A 21,574-nucleotide genomic window follows, 5' to 3' on the forward strand; every position below is an offset into this window, starting at 1 on the left:
TAAAATCCTGGAAGGCATTGCAATGTCATAGTTATGCCTGTGTGGGATTTTTAAATAGGGGAGGGGGATATTTTTACAATCAGAATGAAGCATAAGTCATCAAGAAGTGACTTGATGGAGAAGGAACGTTTTCACCACTGGTGGCTATCTGTACCGATCTTGCGCCAGCAATTTGAATCCAAACAAAATTTTGTCATGCGCTTCACAACTTTTTCTTTCCCCCCAGGAAAAAGTAGCCATGTGTGACAAAGCAGGAGAAGAGAAGAGAAGCTTATTCCCCAGGGGGTTATAGGACAGAGAGAGAATGACAGACAGTTTTTCAATCCACGTAGGGCAAGGCAAGGCAAGACGCCAGTTTCACATGACTGGGATGTGGGAGCCCCTTCTTTTGTCAGGAAAGGCTATTGTGCAGATGCAGAAAGGTTACCTGTGGAAGTCCCGGGTACCAGTAAATTATGACCTGCATTAACGGCAGAGCTGGACAGAAGGATATGCAACTTTATTGGACAAGAATCCCCATACAGTTTCCTGGATTGGTTTCACCAGTTACAGAACAGCTCACAGAGGAATTTGCCATTTAAGTGAAAGAACCAGAGGCACAAAACCTCTGAAGGAACCTGCCACCAGCACAGCCCACTGCGGGGTATGAATCATACTGCAGTCTTTGGCTTTTATTTCTGTAACATCACAGATGAAAGTAACAAAGCCAACCTGGAAATCAAAGACTAGAAATCAATCTTGACCCTGTATAGTAACATTAAGAAGAGCAGAAGCAGCCTCAGCCCCAGAGCGCTTCTGATCCCCCCGTCCCCCACCAGAGGGTCTGCAACATGCTTCGCCTGTTCCATATCCCACTTCCAATCCCCCTGCAGCATATAAATAGACTGAGATGTTGGTGTTCATACAGCTCCAGTCTAGAAACAAGTCCAGACCTCAAGTGGAATGTGAGATTTTCAATAGTTCAAGCACCTATTTCCATTTGGCTAATCACGAAGACCTCTCAGCCCTGCAGGCTGAAGCGATGCAGAGGGAGTCGCAATCCTTAAGGGGCTCCAATGCCCACGCAAAGACGATCGCCTCTCTTTGTGCAATGGACTTGCGAGGAATCACTAGACAGAAACTGGAGTCAGGGTCCTTCTCTGTTCAGGAGTTAGTCTGTGAGAAATCAAAGGAGGACGTGTGCACCCTTAACACACGCCAGCGAAGAACAAACCCGGAGTTTCGGAGTCTCTCCTTGAGAGAGAGGAAGAGGACAGGAGAGAGAGAAAAAGCAGGGAGCCTGCGCAGGACGAGGGCGCTGGTGCTCAGTTCTTCAGGGGCTCGCTACGTTATGTCCTTCTGCCTTGGGGGGCGATGAATATTCCTCACCACACACTTCACCATCCACTCGATCCCCTCATGCACGCCTTTGCTGCAGAAACACACACAAAAAAAGGAAGATGGCCACCGCTCCTTTCCTGCTCAGGCCTTTGGTCCTCAGTAATTCCACCTTCTGGCATCTCCCTGCTTCCCCCACGCCATTGCCTGTATCCGTTTCTCACACATATGCTTTGAGAACATGCGAACATACACATGTGCTTTCCAGGGCAGGCAATGCAAAGTTCTCATCGCAGATGGATTTTTAGAAAAAGCTCTAGTTTCACCGTGCCTTTGCTCCTGACAATGCCAGCTGGTGCCATGGATCAAGATGCCAACCGGCATTCCACCCCCCCACCCCCCGCTGCCCTCTGCATGCTCATACAGATGACCCTGCAATCAAAGCCACTTGGTGTCTGCAGGGTTCACATGATGAAATTGTGGTCGAGAGCGGAATGAGCTGCAGCTGCACAAAACTCTTTGAGAAAATAGCAGCTCTTGGAAAGGCTGGCTTGAAGGAATCAAATGCTCGCACATAAAATTCACACTTGCCACATGAACCTGGGCTGACCCTCCACTCCACTTTGTGAAAGCTCAGTGGGAATAAGTCTTTTGGAACAGTGGCTCTGCACAGCCCTCCCTCCTCCGAGCATCGGCCAGATCATCGGGCCTTCTCCCGCCGCATTTCGGCAGAATGCTGACGGACCGTCTCCCCGTGCTTGCTTACCCAGTGAGAGCAGAGCAGGCCTGAGTCAAGCAGTCCCTCTTCCCGATTTTGTTGATGCAGTCACTAAATGCGGTCTTGATATCAGGGATCGACAGGCAGTTCTGTGGTAAGGAAGGGCAGAGGGGAAGATCAGATTTGCCTGTTCAGAGAACACGACCCCGCTGGGCCGACAGGCCGTGGCCTGGGGCTCGGCGTATGACTCACGTCTTGAGTCTTGAGTGAGCGCATACACCACACAAGAGGAGTGACCAGAAGCCCTCCCCCCCGCTTTGGACAGCGTAACCCAGACAGTGCGGGCACCGGGGCGCATGCCTTGGAAGCTACTCCGCCACTGCTCCACTCCTTCCCAGAAATCTTATCTTCACAGGGACGGGCACATGGAAATTTGTAGGAACTACACACCATATTTGAAGCACATCTCCCCGGCATGTGGTGGGGTTCCACACTACTGGGAATGCGCTATTATTATTATTATTATTATTATTATAACATTTCTATGCCGCCCCTTGCCGAAACCTCGGGGCGGCTTACAACATGATAAAATACATTGAAATACAATAGTACATAATAAATTACCATTAAATATAAAAATACAAAAAATACATTGATTTACAAATACAAAATTAAAATTATCAGTATAAAATAAAAATATAGGACGAGAAAGAGAAGGAAGAAGAAGTTGCCCTGGCCAGATCATATGTTTTAACAATTGAAATGATGTTTAAATAAAAAGGTCTTTACCTGGCGCCGAAAAACCAGTAACGACGGTGCCAGGCGGACCTCTTTGGGGAGTGAATTCCATAGGTTGGGCGCCACCGCAGAGAAAGCCCTCCTCCGGGTACTTACTCTCCTAATTTCTTTCATGGAGGGTTCCCGGAGAAGGGACTCTCCCGCAGATCTCAAAGGGCGGTCGGGCATATACGGACGTAAGCGCTCGTTCAGGTAGCCAGGACCCAAGCCGTTTAGGGCTTTGTAGGTCATAATCAACACCTTGAATTGGGCCCGGGCTTCAATGGGAAGCCAGTGAAGCTGACGGAGGACTGGAGTCATGTGAGCATAACACCCTGTCCCCGTCAGCAACCTGGCAGCTCTATTTTGCACCAATTGAAGTGTTCGGACTGTCTTCAGGGGAAGCCCCACGTAAAGCGCGTTACAGAAGTCTAGGCGGGAAGTCACCAGCGCGTGTGTCACCGTCGCCAGGCAGTCGTACTCCAGGTAGGGGCGCAGCTGATTAATCAGCCGAAGCTGAAGGAAGGCGTTCCTCGCCACCGCTGTCACCTGAGCTTCCAAAGAAAGCTCCGGGTCGAGGAGTACTCCTAAGCTGCGGACCTTGTCCCTAAGAGGGAGTGTTGCACCATTCAGGACCAGGTCAAATCCACCCTCTCCGAAACCAGATCCGCCAACCAACAGGACCTCCGTCTTGTCTGGGTTGAGTTTCAGTTTATTGGCCCTGAACAGTTTATTCAGTTTATTGGCCACATGCTCTTAGCATGCGCAGTGGCACAAAACCCATGGCTCAATGTCTATGGACACTGAAGATGTACTGATAGTCCAGAGAAAGGTTAGTTTGCAGCTCTAACAGTCTTCGCAACACCTCCAAACCCTAGGAGTGGGTCAGTAAGGATTACTCAAGTGGGGCAACAGCCCCCAAGAAATAATAGTTCTCTTTAGATATAATGGTATCTCCCATACATCGCTGTGGTCATTTGCAGTATATAACGTAGGCTGTGTGATCCTCTCAGTTCAAGTCAGTAAAAAGAGAGAAGCTGAGACTCAATTTTTTGCAGGTCACTAATGAGAAGAGAGACTCTCTTCTCTCTTTTATTCCCCTTGCGGAAGTGTAGTTTGTAGCTGGTAAGAATGTAGGGTTTAACATGAGTTTCAATATGGAACTTTTAAATGAAAAGGGATTGCATATATAACAACAAGCAATATCTTACATGCAACTGATCGATTTCCTGAGTGAGACAAGTATCATAAATGTATTTTACTTGAGATAAAATATTTGGTCTGTTGTTCTTGTAAGAAAATAATGTTTTAGATTTTTTTTTCTAAATAAACTTTGAGGCTTGGATCCATAGAATTGCAGCTACAGTTTTTAATAAGGTTCTCAGCCTTCACTACGAGGGAATATTGCCTCAAATATAGAACCACTAACTAAATCAAATAAACCCTTCTCCACCGAAAGCGAACTCATTTACGGCCAAGGCACAGGAGCAGCAGTCACACTAAAAACCACTTTTCAAAAAGAACAAAGAATAAGATGCATATTTATGGAGATTATTTACAAATACCCATACAATGTCATTATTCAAATAACAGCCTGAGATGGCCTAAAGGTTCTTAAATTAAATATGGCGGCCAGGGTGTGTGGCCAGGCACAAAACAGCAGTTCTCCAGGAGCCAAGCTGGAAAGATTAAAAGGGACTTGTGCAAATTTAATAGATTAGCTAAGATGTTTCCAAATATGTCAAATGGATGTTGGAAATGTAAACATACATTGGGTACTTTCTATCATATGTGGTGGACTTGTGATAATGCGAAAAAGTATTGGATTAAAATACATAAATGGCTTGAGGAAATGCTACAAAAATCCCTAGCTTTTAAACCTGAAGTCTTCTTATTAGGCATTATACCTGTTGATATTAGTAAACAAGAAATGTACTTGATTTTACATGTAATTACTGCGGCGAGGATTGCATTTGCTCAACGCTGGAAAAGTAAAGAACCACTCACCAACGAACTGATCCTAAAAAAGATCTTGGACTGTGCAGAAATGGATAGATTGACTTCGTCATTGAGGGAGAAAGAAGATACTGATTTCTATCAAACTCGGGACTCTTTTTATCATTGGCTAGAGAAACGGGACTTCATATAGATTAAAATAAGTTTCTAAGTTATCACAAATGGAAAAAAATGTGGGGGCTGACCCAGCAGGTCCGATGTTTCTGATGATTGATGTTGTTTTTAGTTTTTCTTTGTTGTAGGGTTATTTTGAATAAAACTTTTTTTTTTTTTTTTTTAAGGAACTTGCCCAAATTCCTGGCCACGAGACGGAACTGGGCTCAACACACAGGTGCACTTTTTGAATCCACATCCTTTCTGCTCCAGCGCTCATTCCCCAGAACCTAAGCCACATGCGGCTCATCACGCATGCGTGCAAAGCCATACACACCCAGGGAAAACACCCGGCGCTTCCACCGTGCCTTGCCCAGGTGCTGGAGGGCAGTCGCCTACCATTTTCAGCCAGTGCCCACTGGAGGCCCAAAGGCATTCTACGCAAGAAAGGTGGTGCTTCCCAGTTGAAAACTTGGATTAGTTCTTTAAATTCTGAAAAAACAAAAATCGGCAGGGGCAGGGACCTGGCAAGCACAGAGAGAAGCCCAGAGGCACCAAGAGGCACGGATTTAGAGGCCTGTTTGATCCTTTATAAAGGTTTAGCATTTGGAGGGAAGTGTGGAGGGCGGCAACAGGGGAAGGCCTTCCTGGTGGTGGCCCCCATCTCTGGAAGAAGCTTCCCCCTGCAGCCCACCTGGCATTGAATCTGTCATTGCTTTGGCACCAGATTAAGACAGCCCTCTTTTCTGAAGCTTTTAAAGATTTACTCAGCCACCCAGGGGCATAAAAAGGGAATTACCAGGTGTTTTGCAGTCATTATTTTGTTATTCCTTGCTGTTGTCTGCTTTTATTATCTATGTTGTTTAAGATTTTAAAATATTTTTCTGATTTTATTATATTTCATTGTACTTTTTTCATCGGTTTTCATAGACGGGGTAAATTGTTCAGAGATCTTCGACTGTGGGGCAGTATAGAAATGAAATGAATAAATAATACCAAGGGAAGAAATACCATATAATCAAAGAACTCAAGACTCTTGAATCTAACATCCATTAAATTAGTATTTAATTTGATAACTGTTACATAAATAAATACATTCTGCTATCAGGTGCATTCATCTTCTGGCACAGGGCTCCTAAACTTTTCCATGTAAATCACTATGTCAACAAAGCAGATTAAAACTGGCTCACCACAGGCTAGCGGATGCAACAGCACGTCATAATAAAGGAAGCCAATCTGGTCAAAATTACCTTGCAGAAGAGATGGTACGCTAGACAGTAATGAATAACAGCATATGGATTCTGGGAAATGTCATTTTTAGCAGGAGCCAAAGCCAATGCAATTTTTCTCAGTGGCATGTTGGTTTCTGTTATGCATCGAACTAAGGAGGCAATCCTACACGTTGGTGGTGGTGGTGGGGGGTGGAATCCATGCTGGGAGTTATCATTTTTCCTGTTGCAATAACTCATAGGATTGTACCTTAAGTTCATGGGAGTTCTTATCTGAAACCATTCCAGTGCTAAATCCCAAAGGACCATGTGGAGTGCCTCATGTGGAAATTAAGAATAGGAGTGGGCACTTGAGCTATTAGAAATTATCAACAGAGGGGTTAAGTATCGGTCAAGTTATTCTTAAAACTTTACTCTAGATCAGAAAATGGAAAAATAATCAGCAGCCAGATTTTCATGCATGCTTATTTGAAAAAAAAGTTCTTGTGAAAGATACAGAAATGCACGTATTATATTAGCCTAACGGTAACTAAGGTTTCCATAAATGCGAACTGTTTACTTGGGAGTTCTTTTTGCCTGGGTCAGCCCAATGTTTAAAAAGAAAGTAAAACAACAAATACACAATTAAAAGGAACGTGAGATTGCTTAGTTCAATCCCTCGTGTAGCATCGGTTGCAACCACGACCCCAGCGGAGAGTTCCGAGAGCTGAAGGCTATCCTGGCTGGGCCTGAGCCAGGATCCCTCCAGTGCTACGTTCTGTTCCCAGAGGCCAACCAGCTGCCCCCAGGATGCTCCAAGCAGGATGGGAGTACAACAGCACCCCCTGCCCATCTTCCCCAGCAGCTTGCACACACAAGCACACTGCCTCTGATGCTGGAGGTGGCACAAAGCCATCAGGACCAGGAGTCATGGATAGCCCTCACCCCCAGAAATACTGGTGCCCATCAGGACACCTTGTGGACGTGAATTCCACAACTCAGCTATTCATGGCCATTAAATCTGCTCAGGTGTCTTTCGCGAGGGACTTGTCAATAACCCTTTGGAAGTCAAGTAAGCAATATCTAGTGGCTCACATTTGTCCGTGTGTTTATCGACACTGCCAAAAACAGCCAAAGAGCTTAGTGAGACGGAAAGTCAGGCTACTTACCTGCAACTGTCGTTCTTCGAGTGGTCATCTGTGCATCCCACATAATGGGTACTGTGCCTGTGCAGAGCCTGTTGCCGGCCAGAATATCCAAGCTGCAACGGTTTTTGGTGGGAACTCCGCACGCCTCCCCTCTGGTGCTATATAAGGCGGAGCGCCCGCCATTTTCCTCAGTCTCTGGAGACTGGTAAATCGCCCCCTAGCGGAGCGTACCACTCATCAGAGAAGTCGCTAGAAAGAAAGACTACTGTCCCGTCCCTTGACACCGAGTGGGGCAGGAGGGCGGGTTGTGTGACTGCACAGATGACCACTCGAAGAACGACAGTTACAGGCAAGTAACCCGACTTTCTTCTTCGTGGTCTCTGTGCATCACACATAATGGGTGATTAAGAAGCTTCACTCACCGGAGGTGGGCCGGTGTCGTCAGTGAAGAATGGATGACAGGACGGCCCATCCAAAGGAGCAGTCCTGCCTGGCCCGGACATCAAGCCTGTAGTGCTTGGTGAAGGTACAGGGAGTTGTCCATGTCGCCGCTTTAGATATCCAGCAGCGGAATGCCTGACAAGAAGGCTGGCGAGGCTGCCATGGCCCTAGTGGAATGGCCCCTGGGCGTCACAGCAAGGTCCATTTTCGCCAGTTTATAGGCCAGTTCAATAGTCTGGACTATCCATTTTAATAGTCTCTGTGCAGAAAGAGGCGCGCCTTTATCAGGGTCGGAGTACCTGATGAACAGACGTTTAGTCTTTCTGAAGCTTTCTGTACGTGACCGATAGAAAGCTAAACATGGGCGCACATCCAGGGAGTGAAGAGATTTCTCTATTGGTGTGGATGGGGATGGGAAGAATGCTGGAAGCACAATGTCCTGGTTGATGTGGAACAGTGTGGTCACCTTGGGGAGGAACGCCGGATCGGTACGGAGCACTACTTTCTCCTTAGGGAAATTAAGATAAGGCGGATCCACGCGGAGGGCAGATAGTTCACTTGCCCTTCTCATTGATGTTATGGCGACCAAGAAGGCTACTTTCCAAGATAGCAGTCTCAGGTTCGTCATCGCAAGAGGTTTGAAGGGAGCTCTAATGAGTGCGTGGAGGACTACAGACAGACTCCAAGTTGGTACCGATGGTCGGATCGGGGGGTTGGAGGTTTTGTAGTCCCTTAAGGAATTGCCAGATGAATGCATGGGAGAACACAGATGAACCCGAAAGGGATCCACGGAAGTGTGATATAGCTTGATTGAGAACAAACAGATACGAGAAGACAAGGTAATGGCTCGAGGCAATGTGATTAGCGGTCAAAAGAAGACTGAGGAAAATGGCAGGCGCTCCGCCTCATATAGCACCAAGGGGGAGGGGTGCAGAGTTCCTGCCAAAAACCGTTGCAGCTTGGGTATTCTGGCCAGTAACAGGCTCTGTGCAGGCACAGTACCCATTATGTGTGATGCACAGAGACCACGAAGAACTTCCCTTGGTAAAAACTATGCTGTTTTGTTGGTTTGGTTTTTCAGCAGAGCTTGCCCTTTTAGAAGCTTTCTAATCTGATCCTTAATTGCTTTCAACCAATTTACTCATTAAGCTAACCTGCCTGTAATATCCTGAGTCTGCCGGGATCCCTTTTTAAAAAATGCCGTTGGTCATTCTCCAGCTGCCTGGTGCAAATGGGCTGGATCTTAGGGACAGGGCCACAAAATTTAAGTCCCTGCAGGATTTTCATGCCTTAGTTTGCAGCTATAAGTCTGCTAAAGGTTCCCTTTCTGGCGCTTATCCACCTTTGCTGGGCTCTTGTTCTGCTGATGAGTTTTAGATTGTAGCTCACTTGTGGCCTGATTATTCATCACTGCACTTCGAGGGCTGCTCTACCTCTAATCAATGAGTAGAATGAGTGAAGTGCTCACTACCTTCCCAAGAGAGATTATTCCAGTGTGTGTCAGCTCTTACAATTACATTCTCCAAAAAGCATTTCCTTGCCATTAGTGCCCATTGCTTCCACTCACACTGCTGGAGCCAGCGAATCAAGTCTGTTCCATCTTCATGATCTCACCACGATTAGATGATGAGAGATATCATGACTCCTCTTAATCTTTTCCAAGGTAAATGTATTCTATTCAACTGTTTAAGCTGCTCCTCTTCAGACTTCATTTCTGGACTCCTTCACGCCACCATGGCCACCTTCATCTGAATGTACTCCAGTTTGTCCATGTTCTTACAATGTGGCACCTAGGAGTCAGCACTCCATTGGTGGCCTAACTAATGCCAAAGGGAGTGGAATGGCTGCTTCTGATTTGCTTATGTTAATGCCGCTTAAAATGGCGGCACTGGGGTTTGGTCTGCCCTGTTTCACATCCATATTGCACTGTGGCTCCATTAAGACGGCCGGGCACGTTTCACAGACTCATAGCATTGTAGGGTCAGAAGGGGCCAAGGAGGCGCTTGGGTCCCACCCCTGCTGGCGCAGGACACCAAGTCACACCACCCCACTCAAAGGACTGCAACAAGCCACCACCTCCCTCGGCAACGGGTTCCACTGCCGAACTGCTCTGGACGGTGAGGAAGCTTTTCCTGGTGTCTGGCCTGAATCTGCAGTGCTGCAGTTGGAGTTCGTTGTTCCACGTCCGACAGTCTGGGATGAGCGGGAAGAGCTCTTCCCCTTCCTCTCTGTGACAGCCATTCAGTGCTGTCACCTCCCCTCGTAGTCGTCTCTTCTCGAGGCTAATCATGCCCAGCTCTCTCAGCCTCTGGGCGTAGGGCTGGCAAGCCATCCCGTACTTTGGTTCCATACGAGTCATCCCAGCCCAGCCCAGCCCAGCCCATACTCAGGCTTTTGATTCTTTGTACCTAAATACACAACTATCCATTTAATTTGCTGAATTCCATATTCTTGTTTTCTGCCTTGTGTACCAGTTTTCCAAGCTCGTTTTACAGGTGACATGAAGTTGGGATCCTCTTGTCTAAGGCATCTGCTATCTCCCACAGCTTCATGCTATCTACAAATTCGGTAAGCATCCCTATGTCCTCATCCAAGTAATTTATCAGTGTGCTGAAGGGCACAGGATGCAAAGCCCTGAAGCTATTCAGCACCCTCAGAGGTTCAGGTCGCTCTGCTCTGCTTATCCTTAGCTCTATGGCCCTCCTTCCACCATCCAGATAAATCCTCTTAGTCTCAGCTCAGAGAGCTCTCTGTGCAGAATTGCTCATTTGGATGATCCAGTGTTTCCTCCTCGCAGCGATTCTTGATCATTCCTTCAGCATTCTGGTTTTCAGAATACCTTCTCCCCATCAAACTCTCTTTATTTTCAGTAATTGGAGCCATAGGATTTTAGAAACATAGAAACAGAGCGAGTCAGAAGGGTCCTCCTGGGCCATCTAGTCTGACCTCTGGCTCCAGCCGGCTCCGCTTACAACATGCCCACCATGTGCATGTCCAGCCTATTTTTGAACACCCTCACCTGTGGGGCCTCAGCCTCCTCCTGTGGAAGCCCATTCCATAAGCTCGGGGTCCTAACTGTCAGGAAGTGCTTCCTGGCATCCAAGTTGAACCTTGGTTCCCTGAGCTTTGCTCTGTTGGAGCGCGTCCTGCTCTCCTCTGCAGGGGAGAACAGGTCTCTACCCACCTCCGTTTGACACCCCCTCACATACATGTATCCCCTCTGAGTCCCCACTTCTCCAGGCTGAACCGACCCAGTTCCCTCAGTCTCACCTCATACGGCATCCCCTGCAAACCAGCCACCAACCTTGTGGCCCTACGCTGCACTGACTCTACCCTGGCTAAATCCTTCCTGTAATGAGGGGCCCAAGACTGAGCACAATACTCCAGTTGCGGGCGCACCAGAGTCATATAGAGTGGTGGTAATCCCTCTCTCGATCTAGAAGCCACACTTCTGGCTATGCAACCAAGGGTGGCATTCGCCCTCTTGACCACCACATCACACTGCTGGCTCACATTCAGCCTTCTATGTTTCTAAGATGCTCCACTCTGTCCTTCACATGCCGGATGCGTGTGCCCGGTAGGCAGTAAACCTCCCTCGTCTCCAGGCTGGGGCGGCACACCGCTGCCTCAGTGCCCCTCAGCAGGGAGTCCCCAACAACAATCACCCGCCGCCATGTCTTCCTGGTGCTGGTGGGCGGCCAAGCCCTGGCCCTGGCCCTGGCCTCTCCTGCAGCGGCCCCCTTGCCACCTGTCGTCCCAGACTGGGGGTCCTGCTGGTCCCCTGAGGCCTCACCAGCCCCAGCCTCCCCAAGCGGAGAGAACCTGTTTCCCAGCTCCAGATTGGTGCCAGGAGGAGGAGGAGGCCCTGCTGGCCTCCTCCTCCTGTGGGTGACATGCCTCCATGTCTCCGCAGCTGCTCCTCCTGTGGCCTCTCCCTCAACCCTCTGTCCAGAGGGGGACTGCTCCCGGGGGGCCTGGAGAGCTCTCTCGGCCCTCAGGCACCTCACCTCCTCCTCTAGCAGGACCACCATCTTGCACAGAGGGCAAGTGTAACCCTGCCTCTCCTGGGGGAGAAGGGCAAACATGTCGCAGCTGTCGCAGCAGACAGCAACACCCGTGACTCCCGCCAAGGCCATCTCCGGGACTGCCATTGGGAACTCTTCCGAGACCTGACCTTGGTCCCCCACTTTGTCTGTCCTGCCGTACCCCTCACTCGCCCAGTTCTCCCAGACAAACCCCCCCCCCCACACACGCAAGGATAAAATAAAATTTAAATTGGAGAAAAAACAAACAAGGGAAAGCAAACCACAGAACAGCACAAAACAAAAACAAAACAAAAACAAAGAAAAACAAAGCAATTAGAAAACAAACCCTCAGCCTCCCAGGGGAGTCCCTGCACAGCCCAGGCCACAGCTAAGGGACGCAGACAAGGGAGGACGCCTTATCAGTCCCTCCGGCCGGTGGCCCCGCCCCCTGCTCCCTCCTGGCCCCCTGCCCCCTGCCCCCCTGCCCAGCTCCTGCCTTGCCTTCGCCTGTCCCCTGGCCACACAGCCCTCTCCCCCAGCCTGTGCCTCCGCTGCTCTGCTGCTCTGCCAAGAGGCCAGAGCCAAAAGGCTCTTTTATTCATTTTTCTTTGGAACTATGAAGTTGGGATTCTTAAAGTCTAGGGTTCATGCATGATAGGCTCCAACGTAGTTTATTATATCCTCAGGCAGGCACAAGCTTGGAAGAGATCCATTTGCCGTGGGGCCAGGGACTGTAGATCAAAGGTGGGCCGCAGCTTGTGACCCTTCAGATAACTTGGCCTGTATAGAATCACAGAACAGGAGAGTGGGAAGGGGTCATGAAGGCCATTGGGTCCAACCCGCTGCTCAGAGCAGGACTCCAGGTTACACCGCCCCACTCAGAGTATGGCATCCTTTACTAACACAGGACACCACTGTGACATCATCAACAGATAAGCAGCCAGAGAAACAGAGCACCTGCGGCTTCACAGAGTATCTGACTGGCCAGGTGAGAACAGGAGATGAGTTTCAGGAGCAGAAAAGCGGTGGGTCGAAAGATAATTTCAGGATTTCAAAAAAACCTATCTCCAGAGAAAATCTACCCCAAACAAGAGCAACATTGATCCAGCGTCTCACGATGCAAACAGAGGTGGGATCTAAACGCCCAGCACAGAAAGCCAGATGAATTGCCTCGCTCGAATGGATGGTGACTCTCATTTCTGAATACCGCTCTATGCCGAAAAACAAAAACAAAATTCCAAACGCACTCCTTCAATTACAAAATGAATAGCAGAGATGAGGGATTTTTGGTCTTCTTTCTCTCTCTCTGCTTGGCTAGTTCCTTCTAGCAAGGCGTCTTTTACATGGGGGAGCATTTCGAATGGGGACTCACCACCCAGTGCCATACCAGCTCGGGGCTTTTATCCCTCCTTTCCGTTAGTGTGGCCTCTGCCTCCCTCAGCAACTTGCTGTTTTGGAGAGCCAAGGTGCCACAGCTGCTGCTAGACAGGCACGTGTGCACTGACGTTCACAGCTGGCCTGCAAGCAGCTTGGCCTGGCAGGTTTTACCCCCACACTCCAGGTCCCCCCGTCGGAGTCAAGTCCCCTGCACAATCCGGTCTGCTGGTGCAGAGGCAGCCCCCCATGGACACGGGAAGCGCCAAGGAACAAGGGTCCATCTGGGCCAGAATTTTAGAGTGCAATTTATATCCTGCCTTTTTCCTACAAAGGGCTCAAGGCAGCTTACATCATCTCTCCTCCTCCATCTTATCCCCACAACAACAACCCTGTGAGGTAGGTTGGGCTGAGAGTCCGTGACTGGCCCAAAGTCACCCAGTTGGCTCCATGGCCGCGCGGGACTAGAACCCGGATCCTCTGAGTCCCAGTCCTGTGCTCTTAACCACTACGCCACACTGGCTCTCAGAATTCTGTTCACGCAGACACTGGCCAACCCCCGTGAAATGGGGGAACACAACAGAATGTCACAAATACGCACAATACCTTTGCACTTCACATCCCACGGCCATTGAGCCTCATCTGTCTGACAAATGTGACACAGCACCTTTCTTGGAAATCCTGGCTTGCTGCTGTAACAAAAATGCAGGCTGCATCATACGCAGAGAAGAATCTCTGACCAAGCCCCAAAGAATTCACATCTGCAGCCAAGATTCCTTTACGCTTTTCGTGTTCCAGTCTACATGGAGCGCCTTGTTTGCCAACGCCTCTTGTGCTGCCACCAGAGGCGATTCACAGCATTTAGAAGGAAGACATGAGGAAGAGATGAAGACCAGATAGTAAATGTCAGGGTGATGCTCGGAAACAGAAATGGAGCTCATTCTTTTTAAAGAGAGACTCATTCTCTCCAGGAGTTGCTCATTCTCATAGCTCATTCTCTCCAGTTGTCTATGTTAATGCAAATGGGCTCATGAGCTTTTTAAAACGGGTGCGGAAAGTGCAGCCCGTGGGCTACAGGCTGCCCCACAACACAAAGGGGGGAACTGCTGTAGGAAAAAGGAAAGCTGGCAGGCAAGATGGGGGGGCAGGCACAGCAGTCTCTGCAAACAGTTTGCGCAGGGTCCTGCAGGCAAAGCGGAGCAGATCTGCTCCACCTTGGATGCGTGTAGTTGATGAAGCCCCCACGGATGTAACTCTGGCTCCTGCTTGTCTGGGGTTCTGGGATCTCTGGAGAGGTGTTCTGGATCCTTGCCCTTCCTGCCTCTTAAAAGCAGCAGGAAGCTGATGCCAGTGCGGCCACGCTCGAGCAACCTAAAGTAGCTCAGACACAGCAACCCCTGGCTCTTTCCTGATTCAGCAAGCTAAATCATGGGGGGAAAAATGGGTTGGCACCTGCAAGGGAACACCGCTGGCTTTCGTGGATAGCTCTAAGGGGGCGCCACCTGCTGGTTTGCCTGCCTGCACAGGTATACATCAAGCTGGCATTTTGAGTTACCTTTGCTAAGCTGGAAAGGTTTAGGTTTGCAGCAGGATGGGTGACCATGTGTGGGGGCGGAGCATGGGGCTGGGCTTGGTGGCCCTATAGGGCCCCTTCCAACACTCCTTCTGCTCTTGTCTATTATATTCTGATGCCTCCTGAAGTCAAGGCAGGGTCACAATCCATTCAGAAAAAAATTCTCCTTGAATCCCACGGTATTAGATAATTACTGACCACTCCCAAATATTCTCCTTTTGGGCAAGGTACTAGGGAGTGTGGGGGCCTCCCAACCCCAAAGATTCCTGGATGAGACGGAGCATCCAGATCCATTTCAAGCTGGCTTCACACCTGGTTATGGGGCGGAAACAGCTTTGGCTAGATGACCTGCGCCAGGGAGGGTGAGACCAGGGAGGGTGTCCCTGTTTGTTCTGCTGAACCTTTCAGCAGCTTTCTATACCACTGACCGTGTTGTCCTTTCCCTGTTGCCTCACTGGGATGAGAACTGCTGTCATTGCCTTATAGGGGCCCTGTTCCTTCGGGGAGTGAGGGGGCAGACCCAGAAGGTATTGCTGGGGGACTCCAAGCAAACTTCCTGGCCATTGACCTGTGGAGTTTCTCAAGGTTCTGTTTTGTCCTCCATGCTAGTTAGCATATTTATGAAGCCATTGGGACAGGCTGTCTGGAGTTTCAAGGTCTGGGGTCACCAGCCTGCCGATGACACCCAACTCTATGTCTCCTTTGCTTCTCATGCCAAGGAAGCTGCTTTGGTGCTACTTCAGTGTCTGTGAGCAGTGACGGGTTGGATGAGAGCAAACGGACTGAGGCTCAATCCAGACAAGACAGAGATGTTCCTGGTCAGTCAGAAGACAGATCAAGGGAGGGAGATCTGGCCTGGGCTAGACGCGGTTCCCTGCCCCTGGAGACACGGCTCCACATTTTGGGCCTACTCCCGGACTCAGTGCTGAGCCTGGGCGCCCCGGTCTCAGCAGTGGCATCCACGCAGTTAACGCCAGTGCATCAGCTGCACACATTCCCAGAGATGCCTGACCAGGCACACATCTTAGCAACATTCTGTTTGGATTGTCACATGCTCTCCATCAGGCACTTCTGGAGTGCGTTTGGTAACTCCAACTGGTGCAGGGAGCAACTGCCAGACCGTTGCCTGGGGCGTGTTACGGGGAGCACACAACTGCCTTACGGACAGAGCTTCGCTGGCTCCCAAGCTGCTTCTGGGCTCAAATCAAAGAGCCGGCCACAGCAAAGGCGCAGTACAACATGCGCCCAGTGCCTGAATGGCCGTATTCTCCCACATGAGCCTGCACAGGCTCAAAGGTCCCCTGGGAGGTCCTTTCCTTAGTCCCACCGCCTTCACAGGCATGCTCGGTGCAAATGCGGGAGACGGCCTCCTCGGTGGCTGCCCCAAGGCTCTGGGACTCCTTTCTCAGGGATCCTTCCTGTTGTGTTTGTGGAGGCAGGTGAAAATCCTGGTCCAGCAGGCTTTTGGGAATAGTCTAGACCTGTGGTTTTGAACCTTTTTACAGTTGGGGACTGGCCAAAACAGGCAAATTATTTCAGGGACCACTAAAGCAGAAATAAAAAGCTTTATATACGAAATATAGTATTTTGTGTGTTAGTTTTTAAATAAATACCAAAATATGAAAATACTCTAAAATAATCAGAAACTGAACAGTAAAATGCAAATAAAATAATAAAATACTGAAATTAAATGTAATCGGATACAACTGAATTTTTTAGAGAGCAACATGTAATTCAGATAAGGCTACTGCGAAATCTGTTGTTTCTTTTCAAGAATACTTGATCAAAAATTTACAGTAACAAAATACAAAATCAATATACATGCAATACTATACTCAGAGCAAATATAAATTCAAATACAATATTAACAGCAGAGCAATACAAAATCAGACAAAGTTACTTAATACAATTATATTCATAATGTTAAATAATGAAATGCAAGGAACCTCACCCACCCAAACCTCCATACACACCAGAACAGAGAAAACACGCACAGCACAACCCTGCCCCAGCATGTGCTGCCAGCAGAAAAAGGAAGGGGCCCGACCAGGGGGCGGACGTGGGGTGGCGCGGCACCCAGCTGCCGGTGAATGAGCGGCCTCTCCCCTCCTCGGCTCCTTGTCCGAGGAAGAGCTGGGGAATCAGTAGAGAGCCCTGCGCTGGTCTGCGGAGTGAGATGTGGCTCTTTTGCGGACTGGCAGGAAAAAAACCCGGCCCAGACCACTGAGCTCCTTCATGGATCGCTGCCTTGTCGTGGCGAAGGGGCTTGCGTGGCTCAACGAAGCTCTGAGCCATGCCGTGCAGGGGCACCCAAGACGGACAGGTCACGGCAGAGAGCTCTGACAGAACGTGATCCACTGGAGAAGGGAATGGCAACCCACTCCAGGACCCTTGCCATGAAAACCCCATGGACAGTACCAAAAGGCAAAAAGATATGACGCCGGAAGATGAGCCCCTCAGGTCGGAAGGTGTCCAATATGCTACTGGGGAAGACCAGGAGGCTAGTACTAGGAGCGCCAGAAAGAATGAAGCAACTGGGTCAAAGCCGAAAGGACACTCAGTTGCTGATGTATCTGGTGGTGAAAGGAGAGTCCGATGCTGCACAGATCTATACTCCATAGGAACCTGGAATGTAAGATCCATGAATCAAGGCGAGCTGGTTGTGGTCAAACAAGAGACGACAAGACTGAACATCGAAATCTTGGGAATCGGTGAACTAAAATGGACAGGAATGGATGAATTTAATTCAGATGACCATCAGATATACTACTGTGGGCAAGAATCCCTCAGAAGCAATGGAGTAGCCTTCATAGTCAATATAAGAGCAGGAAAAGCAGTACTGGGATACAATCTCCAAAATGACAGAACGATCTCAGTTCAAATCCAAGGCAAACCATTCAACCTCGCAGTAGTCCAAGCCTATGCCCCAACCACTGGTGCTGAAGAGGCTGAAGTTGACCGGTTCTATGAAGGCCTACAACGCCTTCTAGAATTCTCACCAAAAAATGATGTCCTGATCATCATGGGGGATTGGAATGCTAAAGTAGGAAGCCAAAAGATAACTGGAATAACAGGCAAGTTTGGCCTTGGAGTACAAAATGAAGCAGGGCACAGGCTGGTAGAATTTTGTCAAGAGAATACGATGGTCATAGCAAACACTCTTTTCCAACAACCCAAGAGACGACTCTACACATGGACATCACCAGACAGTCAACACAGAAATCAGTTTGACTATGTGCTCTGCAGCCAAAGATGGAGAAGCTCTATGCAGTCAGTAAAAACCAGGAGCTGACTGTGGCTCAGATCATGAGCTTCTGGTTGCAAAATTTAGGCTTAAATTGAAGAAAGTAGGGAAAAGCACTAGGCCACTCAGGTATGACCTAAATCATATCCCTGATGAATATACCGTAGAGGTGACAAATAGATTTAAGGAATTAGATCTGATAGATAGCATGCCTGAAGAACTATGGATGGAGGTTTGCAACATTGTACAAGAGGTAGCAACTAAAACCATCCCAAAGAAAAAGAAATGCAAGAAAGCAAAATGGCTGTCTAAGGAAGCTTTACAAATAGCTGAGGAAAGAAGGGAAGCAAAAGACAAGGGAGAAAAGGAAAGATACACCAATTGAATGCAGAATTCCAGAGAATAACTAGCAGAGATAAGAATGCCTTCTTAAATGAACAGTGCAAAGAAATAGAAGAAAACAATAGAATAGGGAGGACCAGAGATCTCTTCAAGGTAATTGGAGATACAAAGGGAACGTTTCATGTAAAGATAGGCATGATAAAGGACCAAAATGGCAGGGACCTATCAGAGGCAGAAGAGATTAAGAAGAGATGGCAAGATTACACAGAAGAACTATACAAGAAAGAGCTTAACGTCCCTGATAACCACGATGGGGTGGTCACTGACCTTGAGCCAGACATCCTGGAATGTGAAGTCAAATGGGCCTTAGGAAGTCTGAGCAACAACAAAGCTAGTGGAGGTGACAGTATTCCAGCTGAGCTATTCAAAATCCTAAAAGACGATGCAGTAAAAGTGCTACACTCAACATGCCAGCAAATCTGGAAAACTCAACAGTGTTTTCTGGAAAACAGGATAGGAAAAGGTCAGTTTACATTCCCATCCCAAAGAAGGGTAATGCCAAAGAATGTTCAAACGACTGCACCACTGCACTCATTTCACATGCTCGCAAAGTTATGCTCAGAATCCTACAAGCTAGGCTCCAGCAGTATGTGGACCAAGAACTACCAGAAGTACAGGCAGGATTTCGAAGAGGGAGAGGAACTAGCGATCAAATTGCCAACATACGCTGGATCATGGAGAAAGCTAGGGAGTTCCAGAAAAACATCTACTTCTGCTTCATTGACTGCTAAAGCCTTTGCTTGTGTGGATCACAACAAATTGTGGCAAGTTCTTAAAGAGATGGGAGTACCTGCCCATCTTATTTGTCTCTTGAGAAACCTATATGTGGGTCAAGAAGCAACAGTTAGAACTGGGCATGGAACCATTGTCTGGCTCAAATTTGAGAAAGGAGTTTGGCAATGCTGTATGCTGTCACCCTGCTTATTTAACTTATATGCAGAGCATGTCATGAGAAAGGCGGGCCTAGATGAATCACCAGTTGGAATTAAGATTGCTGGGAGAAATATCAACAACCTCAGATATGCAGATGATACCACTCTCATGGCAGAAAGTGAAGAGGAATTAAAGAGCCTCTTGATGCGGGTGAAGGTGGAGAGCGCAAAAGTTGGCCTGAAGCTCAACATTAAGAAAACTAAGATCATGGCATCCGGTCCTCTCACTTCCTGGCAAATAGATGGGGAAGAAATGGAGGTAGTGACAGATTTTATTTTCCTGGGCTCCAAGATCACCGCAGACGGTGACTGCAGCCAAGATATTAAAAGACACTTGTTCCTCGGGAGGAAAGCTAAGGCAAATCTAGACAGCATACTAAAAGCAGAGACATCACCCTGCCAACAAAAGTGTTTATAGTCAAGGCGATGGTTGTCCCAGTTGCAATGTATGGCTGTGAGAGCTGGACCATAAGGAAGGGTGAGCACAAAAGGATTGAGGCCTTTGAATTGTGGTGCTGGAGGAGACTCCTGCGAGTCCCTTGGACTGCAAGGCGATCAAACCGGTCAGTCCTAGAAGAGATCAACCCTGACTGCTCTTTAGAAGGCCAGATCCTGAAGATGAAACTCAAGTACTTTGGCCACCTAATGAGAAGGAAGGACTCCCTGGAGAAGAGCCTAATGCTGGAAACAATAGATGGCAAAAGAAGGCGGGGACGGCAGAGAATGAGGTAGCCGGATGGAGTCACTGAAGCAGTTGGTGTGAGCTTGAGTGGACTCCGGGGGATGGTGGAGGACAGGAAGGCCTGGAGGAATGTTGTTCATGGGGTTGTGATGGGTCAGGCATGACTTTGTGAGTAAACAACAAACTATATTTCTGTTATGCTAGCATGTTTTAATTTACTAAGTGTTTAATAATGTGAGCCACATGACTCCCAGTATTGGGCAAAATATAAAGAAACAGAATATGAAAGACAAACAGAGAAAAGACAGACAGAGGGACATACCATCTGAGCAGGTGAAAATACAGAAAATTTGGAAGCAATATGCAGAAGAAATACCCAGGAGAAAAGAAAAGATGGCAGACATCCTATGAAGAACAACTGGCAATATCAGAAAGTAAAGTCAAAGATGCCCTGAAAGTACTTGAAAGGAATAAAATAGTTGGGAGTAAACAGGGTATCAATAGAACTATTCCAAGCTGTAGACACCAAATCAGATTGAATACACCAATAAAAACGGAAGGCAAAACAATGGCCCACAGACTGGAAATGCTTGATATATATTCCATTTTGCAAGAATCATTGCAATAGTTTTGCCATGTAAATGAAGTGATGCTCAAGGTGTTATGATAAAGAGGCTTATGCTATACGGAGCAAGAAATTCCTGATGCTCAACCTGGATTTCAAAATGGTAGTTGAGATCATATTGCAAATATACACTGGCTACTGGAACACACCAAAGAATTTCAGAAGACGATCATTCTATGTTTTATTGACTACAACAAAGCTTCTGACTGTGTGAATCATGGGATGCTATGGTTGCTTCTGAAAGTGTAGGCATAACCTATACCAGGGACAGGACTGTTAGGAAAGATTATGGAAAAACAAAACATTTTCCTATAAGCAAAGACTTCAGACAAGGGTCCATTTTACCTCCCTATTTATTCAATCTGCATGTAGAATACACGATAAGGAAATCTGGATTCGAATCAGAGAAATCAGGAGTGAAATTTGGCAGAAGATACATCAATAATTTAAGATATGCTGATGTTTCCATATTCCTGGTAGAAAGCAGCAATGACTGGAAACAACTCCTGATGAAAGTGAAAGAGGAAAGTCCAAAAGCAAAACTGCAAGTGAACGTTAAGGAAAAAAAAAGATTCCAGAAGAATGACTCAAGATAAATGTCCACAATAAAGAAACTGAAATGGTAAATGATTTTGCATACTTTGGTGCAATCAGCAATTCAAATAAAGACCTCAGCCAATAAATTCAAAGAAGACTGAAACTTGGAAGGGAAGCAATGGAGGAAATAGAAATAATATGAAGCATGAGGCTATTTTATTGGGACCAAGGAACAGATCACTGAGGTTTCTGCATTCTGAATTGCTATGAAAGCTGGCAGCAAAGAACACTGACTGGAAGCAAACTGATGCATTCAAAACGCGATGTTGGAAGAGAGCTTTGCTTTCCTGGACTAAGAAACAGAGAAGCAAGTGGCTCACATCATGCCAGAACTTTTCCAGGAAGCAAAATTGAAAAAAGCAAGGCTGTCATACTTCATGAGAAGGCAAGACTCACTGCAGA

At 47.8% G+C, this 21,574-nt stretch overlaps 1 protein-coding gene across 4 annotated transcripts in view; it reads right to left on the bottom strand.

Moving 5' to 3' along the window:
- Positions 1 to 478: 478 nt before the first annotated feature.
- ARFRP1 (ADP ribosylation factor related protein 1) overlaps positions 479 to 21,574 on the bottom strand; it is a 40,932-nt gene continuing 19,836 nt past the window's right edge. For 3 of the 4 annotated variants that reach the window (XM_044455273.1, XM_044455271.1, XM_044455272.1), the window contains exons 7-8: positions 2,084 to 2,184; positions 479 to 1,411 (exon numbers count right to left, since the gene is read on the bottom strand). In XM_044455273.1, coding sequence (XP_044311208.1) covers positions 1,324 to 1,411; positions 2,084 to 2,184 — 189 coding nt within the window. In that variant the 3' untranslated portion in view covers positions 479 to 1,323. Of the gene's footprint in view, positions 1,412 to 2,083; positions 2,185 to 13,723; positions 13,810 to 21,574 lie in introns of those variants that run through there. The other variant, XM_044455274.1, reaches the window with a different exon arrangement.

This window comes from Varanus komodoensis, unplaced genomic scaffold (assembly GCF_004798865.1).
Source record: "Varanus komodoensis strain SLA01 unplaced genomic scaffold, ASM479886v1 scaffold8, whole genome shotgun sequence".
Lineage (NCBI taxonomy): Eukaryota > Metazoa > Chordata > Lepidosauria > Squamata > Varanidae > Varanus > Varanus komodoensis.